The sequence below is a fragment of the Carettochelys insculpta genome, chromosome 3 (assembly GCF_033958435.1).
Source record: "Carettochelys insculpta isolate YL-2023 chromosome 3, ASM3395843v1, whole genome shotgun sequence".
NCBI classification, from domain to species: Eukaryota; Metazoa; Chordata; order Testudines; family Carettochelyidae; genus Carettochelys; species Carettochelys insculpta.
The window spans coordinates 211,274,740-211,295,608 of record NC_134139.1 but is presented as its reverse complement, the minus strand read 5'-3'; the positions used below and the strand labels follow the sequence as shown (position 1 = coordinate 211,295,608).

General features: G+C 49.4%; 1 protein-coding gene across 2 annotated transcripts in view; it reads right to left on the bottom strand.

Moving 5' to 3' along the window:
- Window positions 1–20,869, bottom strand: part of NRBP1 (nuclear receptor binding protein 1) — a 92,640-nt gene that overhangs the window by 41,646 nt on the left and 30,125 nt on the right. For both annotated transcript variants that reach the window (XM_074991600.1, XM_074991598.1), the window contains exons 3-7: window positions 17,881–18,003; window positions 17,307–17,408; window positions 17,124–17,213; window positions 16,579–16,619; window positions 9,127–9,221 (exon numbers count right to left, since the gene is read on the bottom strand). In XM_074991600.1, the coding sequence (XP_074847701.1) occupies window positions 9,127–9,221; window positions 16,579–16,619; window positions 17,124–17,213; window positions 17,307–17,408; window positions 17,881–18,003 (451 nt within the window). The remainder of the gene's footprint in view (window positions 1–9,126; window positions 9,222–16,578; window positions 16,620–17,123; window positions 17,214–17,306; window positions 17,409–17,880; window positions 18,004–20,869) is intronic.

The window sequence follows — 20,869 nt, the reverse complement described above, 5'->3', positions numbered from 1 at the left end:
TTCATACAGCCTGGCATTTCTGGAGTCAGAACTTTTCCAGCAGAGCTATCAGATCATCGTGGATACCTGTATAGCAGTCACCCTCCCCACTGAGTAATCTGGGTGCTAATATTTCAGCATCAGGACTCTGCTCAGTTGAAAAAATATTTCTGACCATTTTCCCCTTGTTATGCACAAGAGGCCCCTCATAGCTCCTGCAACACTAGACACTTACACTGTGCGGTGACAAATGATACATGCATGCCACCCATCAGAGACATGAAAATGATAATCTGACAAACCCTTATCACCATGGACTCAATGCCCTTTAGTGTCGATGCCTCCCTCACTGTTTCCTGCCATTGTTCCCCATCCCGTGCGGAGTGGCTTAGTTTCTGTAGTCTAGCTCTGCACCAATCTACAGTATCTTCTACCCACTCTCTGTGGGGTCTGCCTCTCCCATTCGAACCGTCCCTTATGCCAAATACCAGGGTCTTGATTTTTCGAAACCCTGAACACCATCTGACAAAGAGCAGAAAAAGTGATCAAGCCCAAACCAGATGCGTGAAGGACAGCTACACATTGGCTAACATTCTTGAGTGCAGCAAGTGACTGAGGAGCCTAATTCCTGGCTCTCACAAGCTAAAGTGTGAGGGGATAATGCAGTAAACTCATTCCAGTCTTTTGATCTAACTCTCAAGGATCTGGCTGAGAAAGCCTGATTCACAGGAGGCCACACTGCTGTCGCAGGAGAGCTGAGCCCCATGAGTTTTATTTTCCCTCCACAGGGGTCTCCAAGACTACTGAGTAGCAGACATTATTTCACAGGAGACACTGCCTTACATTAGTAGTAGAAATATTAGCTTTTTTTATATACAAAGGATGGTGTAACAACTATGAAGCATTAGCAGTAGCACTTCCTAATGGCTCCAAGCCCCACAGCCATTACAGGCCCTATCAATCCACAGCCCTGAAGGATTTTCTGGGTGATAGTGCAGAAGCTGCTCCCAACAGGCTGCATTTTTTCCCCAGAGTATGTCCCCACTGCAGCACCATAGGATGATTGAGACTCTACATCCTGAATGCCCTACCTTTGCCTTCCCACTCCAGAGCAGCCTCCTGGGAAGAGGGTTTTGTCCAGTCACTTGACCCTTGAGAGCCACACTATTAAAAATGATATGCCACAACCTCTTCTTCCAGAGAAAAATTAGATCTGTTCAACTTCTAAGACCACATGACTCCCAGTAACTTCACTGTTAACCAACAGAACTCCAGATCAGAGGGTTGGCTCCACCCCTACTGTAAAGCATCTGCAGATACAGGGAACCCACAGAGTTTACTCTGGCAGGCCCTTAGGTGGTGTCAACTAGGGTTTGAGAAAAGTAAAACACTGCCCCATAATCATTCCACTTTGACAGAAGGTGGGACGGGATCACTAAGCATGGACTTCTCATTTGTTTCTTCATGTCAAACCCAACATTGTTAGGAACTAAGCAAACCAAGGAGAACAATCCAGCAGCCCCTGCCATTGCGCCACCCATGCTTCAATGAACTCTCTGCTCACAAACACATGTGAGCTTGGGTGACTCACTTAACACCAAAGACCTGGTTAAGGAGAGATGGGCTTCATTTCACAGCCATGGGCTCACTTGTATGGAAGACCTGTCTAGTCATTGGGGCAGAAAACACTTAATTGAAAAATTCAGATTGAAAACAAAATGTCTACAGGGTTAACGAAGCTACAAGCAAGCAGCAGCATGTCCAAGCAAGAAGCAAAGTCTGATCTACGTATGGCCCTCAGCCAAGCCCCGTAGAGCAGCAACAGCAGGAAGTAAGAGCCTGATGTACATGGAGAACCTGGCTCTGAGCAATCAGAATAATGCATTTATCTCGCTTGACATGCAGGAGCTGGCATGCAATGGGGGCTACAGACTAGGGCAGTCTAAGAACAAGGAGAAAGGACGGAACTAACATTGAGAAGACTTCACACAAGGCAGTGTCCCTCTCTGTAAGGCTTTGACTAGGAGCACAAGGATTAGGTTCTCTCCCAGCACAGAACATGGCTATTGCTTGCAAGGGGGCCGATGCTGGAAGGTTTTATACACCAGCCTTATAGCAAGGGAACACCATATAGATAAGTTTAATATATTATATATATAATGTACATTATATATATGTAGTGACACAGTCACATCACAGGAGCGGAGAAGTTTGCTCACCATTAGCAAAAATCCTATGAAAGACTGTTGGTAACAGAGCAGCTCGTAAGCGGGAAGTAAAACAAGATAGAAGTCGATGAGTTGATGAAACAGCAAGCACTTAACATCAATACAGACAGCTAGGTAGAACCATGGCAAAACAGTAACAAAAGGAAGAGGTTGGCACCCTTTCAGTAGCCCTCAAACCTGTTGACTCCGAGCCAGGAGCATGACGCCGTTACACACCAAGAACAGTAGGCGGCAAGGGAGAGGTGAGCTCTGTTGGGGGGGTCTCCCACCAACAAGGGCATTACGTTCAGGGCCCAGGCTTTTGAGGAGGCTGGAATTCCCGCCACATCACTCAGCCACCATAGCCCAGTGACCAGCTCATGTCCCCGCTCAGCGGGCAGATACCACTAGCATGTTATACCCCAGCAGCTTTCCCACATGGATTTTAGCAGCTGCACCCACACCACATGCCTTTGCATGTAATTGGTTTTGCTGTCTGGATGAACACAAACTTCCCGTCAGGCTCCATGTTCTTCAACCACCCAAAGCTGGGACTAAGGGAAGGCTGTCTTATACAAAGCCACACTGGGGGGACCTAATCCAAGAGCCTGCCAAGCACACTTAGGGAGCAAAAAGGTGCTTGTGGCAACTGGTGAATGGTCCAAGGCAGCCTCTATGAATTTATTCAGGACTCTCACAAATCTACCCCTACAGACCTTGAGACTATCATCTTCTACAGCCACCTACATCCAGCCATGGAAACAGCTATGAAGGAGCACAGTACACCACCTGGTCATTTTTCACTGAGGGCTGCTCCCAGAATTCATCACCATACCCAGACTTCAGTTTAAGAGTTCACAGTTCTTCTATTCTATCTAAAAGCTGCCCACCCAGAGCAAAGACCTCCTAAGAATGCAGTTACAAAGCTCTTCCATAACAAGCCGGCTCTCACACTCACAACCTCCCAGGCTCAGGCCTCTGCTAATACCCAAGTAGTACTGACTCCAAAAAGTCTGAACATGGAGAGAAAAGTCCTGAGCCATACTACACACTGGCACTTCCAGTTCACATCACATTCTTCTATCCCCTTTCTGCCCTAACAGGCCTGCCTGACAGCCCCTTAGGGCCAACCCAGCATCTACCTGCTAAACAGCACCATGCCCCCCGCCACCTCTGCCACAATGGCTCCTTTTCCCATCCACCCACAGGATCTCCATGTCACCAAACCCTTCAGAAGAAAGCTGCAATTGCAAAAGAAAGATCCCTGTATTACCTGAGATAATTATAATCACTGCAGCTAATGCCAGAGAAAAGGCAAATCACCTTCCTAATACAGAACACCCTCCTGACAATGAGATACGGGGTCTGGGAACATCACCTGATGAAACGCACAGGAAATCATGCAACTTTTATTTCTAGGTGATGTAACTGGGACACACAAATTCCACACAGTAGCTACAAACACTGCTCCTTTCCCACAGCATTCTGACTGGGAGAAAGAGGTGCAGCTGTCTCCCTTGCTCTGGCCACAGCCTTCCTGGGCCTCTTGCTCCCTGTGCCATGATGACTTCACCACTCTCCATCCCTAACCTTGCTTTTGTATGCAAGAAAACCACCACAAGGGCTCAGGAGCAGATGGACTGCTGCCTCTGTAGCATGTGCACTATACTGATCACTGTCTCAAACTCTCTGTCCACCCCTACCCATCTCTGTCCTAGATGACCCTTACCCTACCCCATGGCTCTATTTCCTGTTCTTGCTGCTCACCTCTCAGCCACACCCTCCAACCACCATTTTCTGAGACATGTAACACTCTTCGTGCAAGTCCCAACTTCCCATCAGGATGACCAGGAAGAATGGGTGAAGAAAAGGGATTGTCTGCTCCAAGATTGCATGTAGAACTGGACCAGTCCCGCCAGTACACATACTAACCCACAATGCCAAACACTGCTCAGGGAACACTGAAGAAGTTAGATGCCAAGCAGCAAGCTGCCTTGGCTCACGAAACTGCACTAAAGGCTACAGCATCCTATTGCTATCCAAGTATTACCTTTAAAGGAGTTTGCTGCCTAAAAGCACCATCCACCTTTAACACTTCCAGGACAGCTGGGGTTGTGTGATCTTCCTTTAAACAGGACAATGTGGCAGCTTTCCTCATACTCCTGCTCCACCATTCCCCAGTGTCAGCATCACCAACTGCTTCAGCCCAAAGAGAACTGAGCCCGCTTTCACTTTCCTGCCCTGCAGTGAGGGATAGCACTGGGCATATAGGTGGCATCTGACTTTGGCTTTTCTGTGCATTGCCAGTCACTGCTCATCCTCACGCTGTCAGAACTGGCTCCTTTCAATAACACATAGCATAGTAAGGGTTCTTGGAGTTTGTAGAGAACCTGGAAAGTGACTACATGACAATCCAGGCTTTACGCTAAGGAGAGAATCCTAGAATACCCCCTCTACCTTTTGAGTGTCACACTGGTTTGGCTGGCTCACACAGTCAGAGGGAACAGAGACCATGCAACTGAAATGCACTTAGCTATTCAGACTGGACTCCAGCTCTCATCCCCCCAACAGCTGTGTTAGCGCTGCAGGAGCAAGCAGCTCTGACTCTGGGGAATGCTGAAATGAGAGCTATTAAAAAGAGGGGGACTTTCATTACTATATCCATGTTTTGGTGGCCATCTCCTTTACTTAAAAGAAATGTTTTAATCACAGAGATTCCAAACCTTCTGTACTAAAGCAAAAGGAAAAAAAAGTCCCAGCCAGCACAATCTGTAGCTGTGAGTTGGGAATGGCTGCTTACTAGTAACTAATTCTGACTGTTGCCTCTGCGTATTCACACTTTAGAGATAAACCCTCCCCCCAGTGCTGGGGGAAGATCTAGGAAGCACAACCTGTTAGACCACTTGTGCACCTTCTCACTACATGGTCCTTAGAAAGGCTGCAGGGCTCCAACTGGCTCATTTCCTTCAATGCATGCTAAAAAAACCAGACCCAGGACAGAGGCAGGCAGACAGGCAAGCAGCATGACTATGCAGAGGCAATACTCAAACACCCTCAGTGATTTCCTTCAAGGCAGCCTCTGCAAAGTACCAACTGAGGAAATCCAGCAAGCAGTACACCCCTAGGAAGGTAGATGAGGAGTATTAAAGACCCCAAATTAAGCTTCAGGTCTAGATACAAGTCAAGAGTAGATTCCTTCTGAACCAAGTGCTCACTATGTCCATCAGAAAACCTGCACCTGCATGCAATTCTTACCACCGAAGGAGGTTAGGCCTACTTCATAGCTACAGACAAGTCTTCTTTCAGGTGTCCTGTAATATGGGTTAAAAAGTGGCTTGCCAATTGGAGGGATGGAGGGGCAACTCAGTCATGCAACTCCCGGCAAGTGTTCCCAAATATAAATCTCATCAGAAGAACGGAGTAATCTCTAGGACCCTAACATACCCTCCAACTCTGACTAAAAGATACTAGGGCTCAATGTGCAGCCTGATCACAGGTATGGAGGAGAGGTTCCCCTGCAGGGATCCTCAAGGATACCATGTCTGTAGAGGATTTCCAATGTCACCCCAAAACTTTTTAAGCCTCTCTGATACATGCTGTATGGAGTCTAATTTCCCTGAGGAAGCAGAGTTTTTGTGGTCTGATTTAGAAGAAATACAGGCACCACACGTGGTATAAATCTGAGATGCGGATACCAGTGTCTCTGTGCAGCACAGCATAGGAGAACCAGCCAGAAGAACTGCAGGCACAATCACATTTGCACATGCTCTTTACGTAACAGATGAACAAACAGGTTCAAATGGCAAGTCCACAAACACTGGCAGCACCAAACTGCTACAGGTCATTAGCTAGCCTCGATACATTTGCTAGGCCTTTAAATAGAATTGCTAGTGATGAGGAAATGATCGAAGACAGCAGCTTTGTCAGCTGTAGGGTAGTATGCCAAGATGGCAGACAGTGTACCTTGACTGCAGATAAAAGTCCTAGAGACCGTAAGAAGAGCAACACAAATTAGATGAACAACAAGAAGTCTTGTGGCACCTTACAGACTAACAGATATTTTGGAGCATAAACTTTTGTGGGCAAAGACCCACTTCATCAGATGCGTGAGTGGGGGATTGTTCAGAGGAGTATTTAAAGAGTGGGATCCCAGTAAGAGGGAGGGCCAGAGCTAACAAGGTCTATTCAGCAAGGTGGAAATGGCCCAGTATCAACAGCACTTATCAAAAGAGGAAAAAACAAGTCAGATTGGACAGGGGATGTGAGCCTTTGTCAGAGTCTGATTGTGAGAGATTAACACCAGAGCAGAGAAACTGCCTTTGTAAACTGCGAGCCACTCCCAGTCTCTGTTTAATCCATGGTTAAATTGCAGCTCAGAGATTTCTCTCCCCATTTGATTTTTGAAATTTTTTTTGTTTCAGGAGTGTCACCCTTAAATCTGCCACTGAGTGTCCAGGGAGACTGAAGTGTTCTCTCACAGGCTTCTGTACGTCACTGTTCCTGATGGCTGATTTAGGTCCATTTATTCTCTTACGGAGAGACTGTCCAGTCTGGCCAATGTAAATTGCAGTGGGGCATTGCTGGCACATGATGGCGTATATTATATTATATATTATATTAGTAGCTGTGCAGGTAAAGGAGCCCCTGACGGTATGGTTGATGTTAGGTCCGGTGATGATGTCACCGGTGTAGATATGTGAGCAGAGTTGGCAGCGAAGACTGTTGCAGGGGCTGGTTCTAGCCCTAGAGTCACTGGTTTGTGATTTGTAGTGGCTGGTGAGGATTTGTTTAAGGTTGGCAGGCTATTTGTAGGCAAAGACAGACCTGCCTCCCAAGGTCTGTGAGAGTGAAAGATCATTGTCCAGGATGGGTTGCAGATCACTGATGATGCACTGGAGAGGCCTTAGGTGGGAGTTGTATGTGATGGTCAGTGGTGTTCTCTTGTTTTCCTTGCAAGGTCTGTCTTGTAGCAGGTGACTTCTGGGTACCCTTCTGCCTCTATCAATCTGTTTCCTTACTTCCTTAGGTGGGTATTGTAGTTTGAGGAAAGCTTAGTAAAGGTCTTGATGTTTGTCTCCATCTGATGGATCAGAGCAAATACGGCTGTACCTTAGTGCCTGGCTGTAAACAATGGATCACGTAGTATGCCCTAGATGGAAGCTGGAGGTGTGTAGATAAGCATAGTGGTCCGTGGGTTTTCGGTATAGGGTGGTATTCATGTGACCGTTGCTTACCTGCACAGTAGCGTCCAGAAGTGGATCTCTTGTGTGGACTGGTCCAGGCTAAGGTTGATGGTGGGGTGGAAACTGTTGAAATCACAGTGGAACTCTTCAAGAGCCTCCTTCCCATGGCCTCAGATGATGAAGATGTCATCAATGTAGCGCAGGTAGAGGAGAGGCGCTAGAGGACAAGAACTGAGAAAACATTGTTCCAGGTCAGCCGTAAATATGTTGGCATACTGTGGGGCCATGCGGGTGCCCACAGCAGTGCCACTGATATGAAGGTATAATTTGTCCCCAAATCTGAAATAGTTGTGGGTGAGGACAAAGTCACAAAGCTCCACCACCATTTGTGTCTCAGGCTCATCAGGGATAATGTTCCTAACAGCTTGGAGTCCATCTTCATGTGGGATATTGGTGTAAAGGGCCTCTACATCCATGGTGGCCAGGATGGTGTCTTCAGGAAGGTCACCAATGGATTGTAGTTTCCTGAGGAAGTCAGTGGTATCTCAAAGAAAGCTGGGGGTCCTGGTAGCATAGGGTCTAAGTAGTATACGTGGACACACTGTCAGCTCTGGCCCTCCCTCTTACTGGGATCGCACTCTTTAAATACCCCTCTGAAACCACCCCCCTCCACTCATGCATCTGATGAAGTGGGTCTTTGCCCACGAAAGCTTATGCTCCAAAATATCTTAGTCTATAAGGTGCCACAAGACTTCTTGTTGTTCTCGAAGCTACAGACTAACACGACTACCTCTCTGATACTTGTCACAAATGAGATGGACGCAGAGAGGAGACATATTGCTCTTCACTGCCCTAGAAAAAGTCTCTCCAAAGTCTGACACCCACATTTCCCAGAATGAAAAGTTCACCCCAAAGGAACACCATTCTGATCCTATTTACTGGGTACCAATAAGGCACCCAGTATTGTACAGACATTAGACCTATCCATTGCCCCAGAGACTATGCACTCCAGCAGGCATGTGCACACAGTTCAGGCAGGCTCTTCTTGATCTTGGTCTCAAATCAAGTGACTTGCTGGAGTGCAGGCCAATTTTCTGCACTTCTGCATCGGAGGCCTAGCCCCACATCAGACATCTTGTGGCCCAGACCAAATGGAGTGACTCTAGGCTGGGCTGCATGATGAGTCCAGAGGTCTGAACACTGGGAGAAGCGGCATAGATCAAGGCCATCACTACGAGATGAACTGTGTCCACCACTGCAAGCAGCTAGCCATAGAAAAGGAGTCAAGAGGTGTACACGCCATAGAACCCTTTCATAAACTTTGGCTCTCAGCAGCTGGTGCCCCCAAGAAGACACTCATGTGGCCTTGAACAATTTTACAGGCAGTTTTCAAAAATCAACAGCACAGAGGGTAACTAAGTGTGAATAGGCAGAGGTACGTGTAAGTCCTTTTGGAAGGCCCAATTGTGAGGAGAGGCTTAAACAGCTGAGGGCTCTGCCCAGAGCCAAGAGTGGACATTTCCCATGCCGTTTTTAGTTTCAATCCCTCAGTGACATGAACTAAACCCAGCCCTAAATCAGATGCTCCTGCTCAGGCCTCTCCCCAGTCTGGTAACAGGCAGTGCTAGTACTTACATAGGCCATTCCCCAAAATATCCCTTCTAGCAGTTCCATGGTAGCTCAGGAACCAACTACCCACAGTTGTTATGACCATGTTAACTGCTAAGTTGTTGAGGGTCACCTCTGGAGTGTCTTACCTGACCCAATCTTGATCAGTCCATTGTGCTGAATAAAGATGGTGTCACAGGTCAGGTTGCCATGGATGATTGGGGGATCACAGGAGTGGAGATAGCTGGTAATTCAGAACAGAATACTGGTGAAAGAGATTGTTGTGAGAAGGGGAAAATTACAACTCCTCCTTGTCCTACTGGAAAGGAGACACTACAGAATGATACGTCAAGAATTTTTACAATACAGGCATTACAATTCAGTACTGGATGTGGACAGGCTTTGGGTTAGGAGACGGAAGCAAAACAAAATTGGGCTCCTGATAAGGTATACAAGGAAAGAAAAGGGAGCCTTCTCTGACCAGCTGTTGGAGCCCAAAAAGACAGGTTACTCACCGTAGTAACGGTGGTTCTTTGAGATGTGTCCCCGTGGGTGCTCCACATTAGGTGTCGGGCTCGCCCGGCACCGCAGATCGGATCTTCCAAGCAGTTTCTGCTGGACCGCGCATGCGCCGGTGCGCGCCGCTCCCTTGCGCGCTCCTGGCCATGTGCGCGATCCGGTCCCCGCCAGTTCCTTGACCAACCGCCTCGGATGCTCCTGCAAAACACTAAACAGAGATCCGAAGCGGGGAGGATGGGCGGGTAGTGGAGCACCCACGGGGACACATCTCGAAGAACCACCGTTACTACGGTGAGTAACCTGTCTTTCTTCTTCGAGTGTCCCCGTGGGTGCTCCACAATAGGTGACTACCCAGCAGTAACCCAAGATAGGAGGTGGGTAATCGGATTATGTGCAGCTTGTCCCCGAGAGGACCGCTGTCGAGAGACGGGTATCCTCTTGGAATACCCTGTGAAGGGCGTAATGTTTGGCGAAGGTGTCATAGGATGACCAGGTCGCCGCTCTGCAAATGTCTTTTAGCGCAACGCCCTTGAAAAAGGCTGTTGATGCCGCCACCGCCCTAGTGGAATGAGCCCTGGGAGTGGCCAGTAAAGGAGTCTTTTTGAGTTCGTAGCACATTTTTATGCAGGATACGATGTGCTTCGAGATTCTCTGCGAAGAGAGACCTTCTCCTTTCGATTTGGGAGCGAGAGAGACTAGGAGTCTATCCGTTTTCCGGAAGGACTTGGTCCTGTCTATATAGAAGACTAGCGCCCGCCTCACGTCCAGGAGGTGTAGGCGCGCCTCTTTGTTAGAGTTATGAGGCTTTGGATAAAACGAGGGTAAAACAATAGGTTCGTTAATGTGAAACTCAGAAGGAACTTTGGGAAAAAAGGCTGGATGCAGCCGTATGGTTACCGCCTCCTTGGAAAAAACAGTGCAGGGTGGCGTTGCCATAACTGCCGCAAGCTCGCTCAGCCTGCGAGCTGACGTGATTGCGAGAAGAAAGGTCGTCTTTATCGTAAGGAGGCGGAGGGAAACCGTGGCCAAGGGCTCGAACGGTGGTCCCGTTAGCACGTTAAGCACCAGGTCCAAGTTCCACGAAGGTGGAAGCGGTTTCCGAGGCGGGTATAGGTTTACCAACCCTTTGAGGAACCTGGTAACCATGGGATGGGCCAACACCGTGTGCCCTTCCTCTTCGTGTCTGAACGCCGAAATGGCGGCAAGGTGGACCTTTAACGAGGATAGTGAGAATCCTCCTCTCTTGAGGTCCAGTAAATACTCTAATATCACAGGTATAGGCACCGAAAGGGGGGCTAGCCCTTTGGTAGAACACCATGCCGTGAAGCGAGTCCATTTCTGCTTGTAGGTCTTCCTGGTGGAAGTTCTCCTGCTACTTTCTAGGACTTGCTGCACTTCCTCCATACATGTGCTCTCTAGGGAGCTGAGCCATGGATTAACCACGCTTGTAGTTGCAGGCCTTGGGGGTGCGGATGCACTATGGACCCCTGGGCTTGCGTGAGCAGATCCAGCGCCACCGGAAGGGGCATCGGTGGACGGTCCGACATGCGCAGGAGTAGGGGGAACCATTGCTGTCGATCCCACGTTGGGACTATCAGGATCATTCAGGATCCTTCCCTCCTGGCTTTCTGCAAGACTTTGTGGATCAGCACTGTGGGAGGAAAAGCGTAAAGCAGGGGGCCCCTCCACGAGATCGCAAACACGTCCCCCAGGGACCCCCGTCCCAGTCCTGCCCTGGAGCAGAATCGTGGGCACTTCTTGTTGTGTTGAGTGGCAAACAGGTCTATCTGGGGAAAACCCCATGCATAGAAAATCGGTCGTAGCAGATCGGGACGGATCTGCCACTCGTGCGTGAGTGCAAAACGCCTGCTCAGCTAGTCTGCCTTCACATTGTGAGCGCCTGGTAAGTACGAGGCTTTCAAGATTATATTGTTGGCGATGCACCAGTTCCATAACCGGACTGCTTCCGCACATAAGGCACGGGACCGAGCTCCTCCTTGCCGGTTTATATAAAACATGGTGGAGGTATTGTCTGTACTGATCCCAACGACTTTGCCTTGCATATGGTCTCGAAAGTGTCTGCAGGCGTTGAACACTGCTCTGAGCTCCAGTATATTTATGTGCAGTGACTGCTCCGTGGAGGACCACAGCCCTTGAGTCACCTCTTCGCCCATGTGTGCTCCCCACCCTATGAGGGAGGCATCTGTAGTAAGAAAAACCGATATTTGTGGTTGGTGGAAGGGTACCCCTGTTAGCAAGTTCTTGGGGTTTACCCATCATTGCAGGGATTTGTGCACCTCTGCTGTGGGCGACACCACCCTGTGAATGGTGTGTGCTGCCGGTTTGTATACGCTCGCCAGCCAGTGCTGCATGCTGCGCATGTGTAACCTGGCGTTCTGTACTACAAACGTCGCCGCTGCCATGTGGCCCAGCAGCTGTAAGCACGTCAGGACCGGCACCGTAGGGCTGAAGGTGATGATCTGCACGAAGGAGCCGATGACCCGAAAGCGAGTTCCTGGTATATATACTCTCGCTGTAATAGAATTTATGCGTGCCCCTATGAACTCTATGTCCTGTGTGGGGTCTATCTTTGATTTTGCCAGATTGATAACCAGGCCGAGCGAAGAGAACGTGCCTGCTGTGACACGTATCATGCGTAGTACCTCCTCCTTCGAGGCCCCTTTGAGTAGGCAGTCATCCAGATACGGGAATATAAATACCCCCTGTCTGTGCAGGTAGGCTGACACCACTGCCAAGGTCTTGGTGAAGACTCTGGGGGCCGAGGAAAGGCCAAAACGGTAGGACCTTGTATTGAAAATGTTCTTTGCCTACCATGAACCGGAGGAATCGCCGGTGAGCCGGATGGATAGTTACGTGAAAATACGTGTCTTGTAAATCGAGGGCTGCGAACCAATCTCCATCGTCCAGTGCCGTAAGGATGGAGGCGATTGTGATCATCCGAAAGCGTTGCTTGCGCAGGTACCGGTTGAGGCCTCGAAGATCTAAGATGGGCCTCCAGCCTCCTGTCTTTTTCTCCCTGTGGAAGTACCTCGAGTAGAACCCTTTTCCTTGCAGTTGCTCCGGCACTCTTTCCACTGCCCCTATGAGCATGAGATGGTTTACTTCCTGCTTGAGCCTCGCTACGTGGGAGGCCTCCTGGAGGTGGGGCCTGGGTGGAGGTCGTGGCGGTGGGAGCGACTGGAAGGGGATGACATACCCCGTGGCTATGATCTCCAGCACCCATTTGTATGTGGTGATCCTTTGCCACTGGTCGTAGAATGCTCGGAGGCGATGGTGGAATAGCCGCTTCGGATGACCTTGTGCGATGGTAGTGATGGCGCAGCCCTGGATCTGTGTGTCAAACTTGTGGCCTTTGGCCCTGCCCCGAGGACGCACAGCTCTGTTGGGAACGTCGCCTGGGAGTTCTGTACTGCTGGTGCTGTTGATGTCGCCCTTGCTCGTAACCCCTGTGGTATTGGGGACGCTGTTGCTGATACTGGTACCGTCTTTGTTGAGGGTAGTACTTTTTCTTTCTGTATGGAGGGGTGTAAATCCCCAGGGTCCTAAGTGTGGCTCTTGAATCTTTACTGGAATGAAGGACTGAGTCAGTTGATTCAGCAAACAGCTTCTGCGAGTCGAAGGGAAGATCGACTATCTTTGCCTGCAGATCCCTCGGTATACCCGAAGTCTGGAGCCAGGACTCCCTTCGCATCACCACTGCTGTAGCTGTGGAACGTGCTGCTGTGTCCGCAACATCCAGGGCAATCTGAACTCCCATCCTCGAGGCCGCGTAGCCTTCTTGCACGATGGCCTTGAGCACCGGTTTCTTGTCCTCTGGAAGCAAGTCCATGAGGGAGGTTAACCTAGTGTGGTTGTCGAAATTATGGTTCGCTGAATGCGCTGCGTAATTTGCCATTCGCAACAGTAGAGTGGAGGAGGAGTAGACCTTTCTGCCGAACAGCTCTAGCTTCTTGGCATCTTTGTCAGTTCCCCGTCTTGCATTGAGATGTCTTTGATCTTTGTTGCGACGACTCCACCACCAAGGAATTTGGTTGTGGGTGGCTGAACAGGAACTCCATGCCCTTCGCCGGCACGAAGTATTTCTTATCCGCTCTCTTGTGGACAGGCGGAATAGTTGCAGGGGTCTGCCATATCGTAGTGGCGGACTCCAAGATTGCTTCATCAAGCGGTATTGCTATTTTGGAGGAGGCCGGAGGTCTCAGATTTTTGAGGAGCTTATGGTGTTTCTCTTGCACCTCTGCTGTCTGGATGCCTTGCGTGAAGGCCACCCTCTTAAACAGCTCTTGAAACTGTTTGAGATCGTCCGGAGGATGGACGTCCGCCAGGGCCGTAGCCTCGTCCGGGGAGGAGAGTGAGGAACCACTGGGGTACGCCTCTCTGGACCCTTCCGGTTCCTGTTGGTGATGGTACATCCTCTTGCTGGAAGCTTGCAAGGGAAAATCTCGAGGTTCCATAACCAGTTCCCCCTGAGATACTTGAGTCTCTGTCCCCGTTCGCGATTGCCCTCGGGGATACGGGACCGTCTGTGGGGATCTTTCCCTGGTAGATTGCCGGTGGTGTCTATGCCCTGCGTGATAGGGGCGACCATGGCAGTATAGGCACTGTTCTTGGGAAGGTGACCTAGACCACTCCCTTGGTGCATACCCTCTGCGTCTGGGGGAGCGAGATCGTCGAGAGATCTGGGACACCAGAGAGAGCGATTTGTGATAGTACTCCAGCGGCTCAAACCCCAGGAAGGGTGAAGGTGGTCCCAGCCAGGGCGAGGCTGGTTGTAAAAATGGAGACGGGGGCTCCGGGTAGGCTAGGGGGGACCCCTGCCTTCTGGTTGGAGTCTGCAGCATAAGCAGAGGGCTGAGAGAAAGCAACTCTGCAGCCCTGTCTGGAGAGGGGCTGCGGTGCCTCGTTTTGCGTGCAGCCTTCCCCCTCCCTTGAGGAGGTAACTCCGCCCCCTGACATGTAGGGGATCTCAGCCCCGTCCGCGCCGTGCTCGGCATGCTCATGGGCGGTGCCGCACGGGCGGTGTCCTCCGGTGCCTGCAGGCTGCGTGCCTGCGCGCTCTGCACCGCCGGTTCCCCAGGGGTCAGTGCTGCTGCTTCCGGTGCCGCCGGTACCGGCGCTTGTTTAGCCGCCGCCCTGCCTGCGGTGCAGGGCGGCTGTTTGATTATCGGAGGCTGAGCCGCCTCCACGTGGCTCTCCGTGCCGCCACCGATCAGCTGTTGCTGCGGCTGGGGGCTGCGCGCTCCTCCCGTCCCGGTCGCTGTTGCTGCCGGCAGGGATCGGGCTGGGGAGGCCTTCCTCCGTTTTTGCGCTGATGGGGTGAGGGAGGCGGCTTTCCTTTTATGGGCCCCGGAGGGTCCCTCCGGCACGTCTGGCTGGAGGGCCTTGTCGAAGAGCAGCATTTTAAGCCGCATCTCCCTGTCCTTCCTTGCTCTGGCTGTTAATTTTGCACAGAAGGAGCATTTCTGCGTGACATGGGACTCCCCCAGGCACCTTATGCAGAGACTGTGCCCATCAGACGCTGGCATTGCCTCTCGGCAGGACTCACATTTCTTGAATCTTGAAGAGGACATTGTTGGTGAGTCTTTCAGTTGTTAATGGGTACTTAGCACCTTCTCTGTGCTGTTTTTCCCCCTCTCCGACGGCCTGCCACGGCAGGAGGGCTAATGGCCCTAGGCTCCTGGCCTCTGGTGTTCCGCTTGTTACTAGGACTGGACTGAATGCCATCCCGCTTGTTGTTTCTTTCTTTTTTTTTTTTTTTTTTTTTTTAAAAATAACAACTGGATAACTTAACAGTAGCCTAAGAACTTGAAAACTTGAAAGAAAAAACAGTTAAAACCATTGAATACGCTAACTTGGCCTTAGCCTAGTCGGATTCCGTCTGCAGCTGACGGCGGTTAAGAGGAACTGGCGGGGACCGGATCGCGCACGTGGCCAGGAGCGCGCAAGGGAGCGGCGCGCACCGGCACATGCGCGGTCCGGCAGAAACTGCTTGGAAGATCCGATCTGCGGCGCCGGGCGAGCCCGACACCTATTGTGGAGCACCCACGGGGACACTCGAAGAAGCAGCCTAGGATACCACACATGAGGGAGGATGGGAAGGGAATGAACAGCAGTATTATTTTTCTCAATCTCTTATGAGTACAGAATTGGCTGCAGTGTGTTCCAAACATGTTCAGCTATTATACCAAGGCAAGCCACAGTTTTATAACAGAGTCCTCCCCACAGTTCTGATCTTACTTACTGAGAACCAAGAAAAGTACCCAGTACTGCATAAATATTACCTCTAGCCCTTGTCCTAGAGAGCATGCTGCCTAGCACACATGCAGTTCAGACAAGCACTATTTGATTCAGGTGTCAGGTATCTTAGATACACCTTGGCCTATTAGATATTTATAATTTGCACATTAATGTGGTTTCCACAAAACTGAGATAAGCTAAATCCCCCAGAGCTAACTGTCTTTACATGCATGTGGTTAGACAGGGCATTCTTAACAGAGAGCCCTTGGTTCTGGAATATATTGTCCAGCCCTTTTCACACAGGCTCTTTAAGGAGCCAGAAGTAGAGATTATATCTACCCTGTACCTTCTGCTAGCCAAGCTAGCAACCTGTGGGGTTCGCTGGATCCCCAACTCTTTCTGGGTATCTGTGCTTGTCAAAATGGTAGTGACCTTCCCCCCACATGAAGGTTCGGATCATCCTAGGAACATCCTCATCTTTGCACAGCTGAATATCTCACACCAATTTTGTAACTAGCTATCGATGTGGTGAAAAAGTTTACAGCTTTAAAGGTAATCAGATTCTTAGGAGCCATCTTCCCAGCTGCCTGCAGGAGCAGTCTGAAGATACCTCTGATTTGTGGGAAGGGGGGGGATTACCAGCAGAAGAGGGAGGGGGAGAGAATCATGTGTGAACTGAAGTCTACTAGTAAAAGTAGTTCTGTCTAGACTCCAGCCTAATTTGGCATTCTTCCTTCCCACAGCTGATAAGGCAGAATGGCTCAGGCTCTCAAACTCCACATAGCTGGACACTCATGCAGAGGGCATCTTCCTACTTCAGTTACCTGAGAGCAGAGAGGATCTGGGTGCACCAGCGCTTCCATGCCTACAAATAAGGCAAAGTACAAGTCACAATCAGCAACCAGGATATTCAGCTCACCTGAAGGACTGCACCTCTCCTGATGCAGCCTTGCTTACTCTAAGCTCCAACCCATCCCAAGCATACTGGTGAAGGATAGCCACAGGACCCCACTCCCATGCTCAAACCAGCCCTCATACTCATGCAATGGCCAAGAAATCCCCCACCTTTTGTCTGTGCTCTAGGAGGACTGCTGACCCCTCTTCCACTCACATACGTGCAGGAAGGAGGAGCACACAACCTGTGCACTTGTTACACCTCAAATGCTCCCTTTGCAGAATTACATCAACCTGCTGGACACTTTCCTGGAGAGCCACCCCTTGTCCTGATAGCTAACTTCGGCACGGATGGCAGATGAATGGAACTTCTACTTCAAAGCAATCCTCAACCATGAGCAAGGGGTCTGTCAAACAAGCTCTCCAGATGTGAGAGGGCCCAACCGAAAGAGGACATACATGCAGAAGAAATTACCTTTTCATTCATTGTCTTGTGGTTTTTCTTTGTCTTCTTCAAAAACTGTTTCAAGCTGCCTGAGGACATGTACTCAGTGATGAAGATTACCTGCAGGGACAAGACAAGAAATTACTTGCTACCTCCCTTTTACCCTGCAGCACCTCCAGCAAGTGGCTAAGAAGAGCTTCTGGCACCTCTTACCCTGGCCTTGTTCTCCTTTATGTCAGCCCAGTACTTGTGGAATTTCACAATATTCAGGTGTTCCAGCTGGATCAGGTTGTCAAAGACAGCTTTAACCTTCTCCTGAGACACCCAAAAAAGGAGAACCACATTATAATCTTAAGCCAAGGAACATTCCCATCCATTTCCCAACCTCCTCCTCTTCTGTGTCTGAGGTCCCAGACATTCCAATGCCATGAACTACCGTGTACTAAACACCAGCAGCACAGGAACCCAAGGTGAGACATACACTGTACGACTTACCCCCCTAAACTTGGCTGGAGATTATCTGGCCACTGACATTGATGGATTCAAACTGTATTCTACATCCAATGAGAAGAGCCTGACAGAACCAGCCTGTCATACTCTCTGCACTGGCGCACTACACAGTTTAATTCTAAGCATGCCCAGAGGCCTGAACATGCAGCTGAAGAATCAGAGCATGTCAGCACTCCGGTCAGATCAGCTGGGTGTGTCACCCTAAGCTACACAACCATACTCCCCGCATGGACATTTTCTTGGCACAACGTGCAGGACAGCTTCCACTCTGACTTACCTCCTGAAGTTTAAAGTTCTTGCGCTCAGAAAACTGAACCTCATTCCAAACAACTTCCACACCTTCCTCTGTATCCATTGCCAGGTAGGCACTATCAATCCCTGGGACATTGCGCTGATTCACCTGGAGAGACAGATGGGGCCATATGTGAAGCTTAAGACAGGAAAACACCACCACTACCAGCAGTGACTCATCTACATCTTCCCAAGCTAAACTTAGAGCCTCAATAACATCTAATTACAGGGAGGAAATCTGAGATTTGGTTATTCATGTAAATTATGGTCTATGCCCCATGGAGCCTGCACTCTAAGCCACATAATGAGTAGAGGCAGACCAGGAGCCACATGGGACAGGAAAGTATGGAATGCTCTAGGGAGAAAACTTTTTGCACAGATATTAGCTTGCAATTTGAATTGCCACATGACTGATTGCAACACTTGACATATCTAGTTCTATCAGAGTCAAGCCTCCAAGCAGATCCAGGAGGCAGAGGACTTCAAGGGTGATGTCATGGTAGAGGACTACTACAGACCACATATCCAGGTAGAAGAGGTGGAAGACACTTTTTCTCAACAACTAACAAAACCATCCAAAACATAGGATTTGGTGGTGATGGTGGACTTCAACTATCCAGACATACAATGGGAAACTAATACAGTGAGGCACAGACTACCCAGAAAGTTCTTGGCCTGCATGGATGACAATTTTTTATTTCTGAAGGTAGAAAAAGCTACTGGGGGGAAGCACTTCTAGATTCAATTTTAACAAATTGGAACTCAGTAAGAATTTGAAAGTGGATGGTAGCTTGGGAGAAAGTGACCATGAAATTGTAAAGTTCATGATTCTATGAAATAGTGAAAGGGAGAAAAGCAAAACAGAGCCAATGGATTCAGGTAACCAAATTCCGGTAAACTCACTGAGCTGGTACATAAGGCCGCATGGGAAGCAAGACTAAGAGAAAAAACAGCTCAAGAGAGTTGGCAGTTTTTCAAAGGGACATTATTAAGGGCCCAAAAGCAAACTATACCGCTGCATCGTAAAGATAAAAGTATAGTAAATCACCACTTTAGCATAGCCAGGAAATCTTCCATGACCTCAAAATCAAAGAGGAGTCATATAAAAAGTAGAAATTAGGAGAAACTACAAAAGATGAATATAAGCAAACAATACAGATAGGCAGGGGCAAGATTAAAAAGGGCAACACACAAAAAGAGCTCAAACGAGCTACAGACATAAAAGGTAACAAGAAGTCATGCTATAAATATATTAGAAGCAAGAGGAAGACCAAGGACAAGTTAGGCCTGCTACTAAGTAAGGAGGGAGAGACAGTATCAGGAAATTGGAAATGGCAGAGGTGCTTAATGACTGTTTCGGTTTTCACCAAGAAGGCCGATGCAGAAATGCCTAACATATGCTAGTGGGAAGGGGGTAGGTTTGGAGGATAAAATTAAAAAAGAATAAGTTAAAAATTGCTTAGAAAAATTAGATGTCTGCAAGTTATCAGGACCTGATGAAATGCATCCTAGAGTACTTAAGGAACTGATACAGGAGGTTTATGAGCCTTTAGCTACCTTCTTTGAAATGTCCTGGAAGTCAGAAGAGATTCCAGAAGACTAGAAAAGGCTAAACAGTGCCCATCTATAAAAAGAGGGAAAAAGAACAACCCAGGAAACTACAGACCAGTCAGTTTAACTTCTGTGCTGGGAAAGACAATGGAGCAAATAATTAAGGAGTTCATCTGGAAGAAAATAAGGTGATACAGACAGCCAGAATGGATTTGTAAAGAACAAAGCATGTCAGACCAATCTGTTAGCCTTTTTTGACAAGATAACAAGTTTTGTTGATAAGGGAGAAGTGGTGGATGTGGTATACCTAGACTTTAGCAAGGCAGCTGACAAGGTCTCACGTGATCTTCTCATCAATAAACTAAGCAAATACAACTTAGATGGGGGTCAGTATAAGATGGGTGCATAACTGGCTGGATACCTTTTCTCAGCGAATAGTAATTAATGGTTTGCAGTCATTCTGGAATGGCATAACAAGTGGGGTTCCATGGGGATCTGTTTTGGGACCGGTTCTATTCCATATCTTCATCAATGATCTAGATCAGGGTTTCCCAATCTATGGGTGGGGAATCAAACATGGGTCACAATTACATTTCAAAAGGGTCACCTGCTGGGCTGGGCAGCTCCACAGGTGGCTATTAAGAAACCATTCACACTCCTGAAGTGGTTCTCAACTTCTTAATTGGATTAATAGCTATCAAGCAGCTAAGCCAATCAATTACATTGAGAACCCTTTCAGCTGCAGGACAGAGAACTGCACACCTGGGGAGCAGTCCCCAGCCCAGGAAAGGTGGGGGCCTGAGGCTGAGAAGGAGGGAGGGCAAAGCTGATCAGCTCCCTGGCTTCTAACCTCTGCAGGAGATGGGGTCCCTGCAGACCCCAGCAGGGTTCCTGTTAACTGGCACTGTGGGCTGGGGCTCTGCACCCCAGCTGGGTTCCAGCCGTGGGAATCCCTGTGCCTTCCCTAGCTCCTTCCAGTCTGAGAGTGACTCCTAGCCCCTCAGTGCGACTCCTCTAGTCCCCTCCAAACCCCTCCACCCAATGAGTGCGACTCCCCTAGCCCTCTTCAGCCCAAGTGACTCCCAGCCTAGGAGTGTGACTCCCCTAACCCCCTGCAATCCCTGAGTGTGACTCTCCTAGCCCCCTTCTGCCCCTGAATGACTCCTAGGCCTGAGTGTGACTCCCCAACCCCCCCCCCCCCGACCCCTGCATGACTCTCCTAGCCCCCTGCAGCCCGAATGACTCCTAGCCCCTGAGTGAGACTCCCCTACCCTCAAGTGTGACTCTCCTGGCCCAAGTGTCTCCTCTAGCCCTCTTCGACCCCGAACGACTCCTAGCCTGAGTGTGACTCCTCTAGCCCCCTGAAGCCCCTGAGTGACTCCTAGCCCCTCAATGTTATACCCGAGACCCTCTATTCCCTGAGT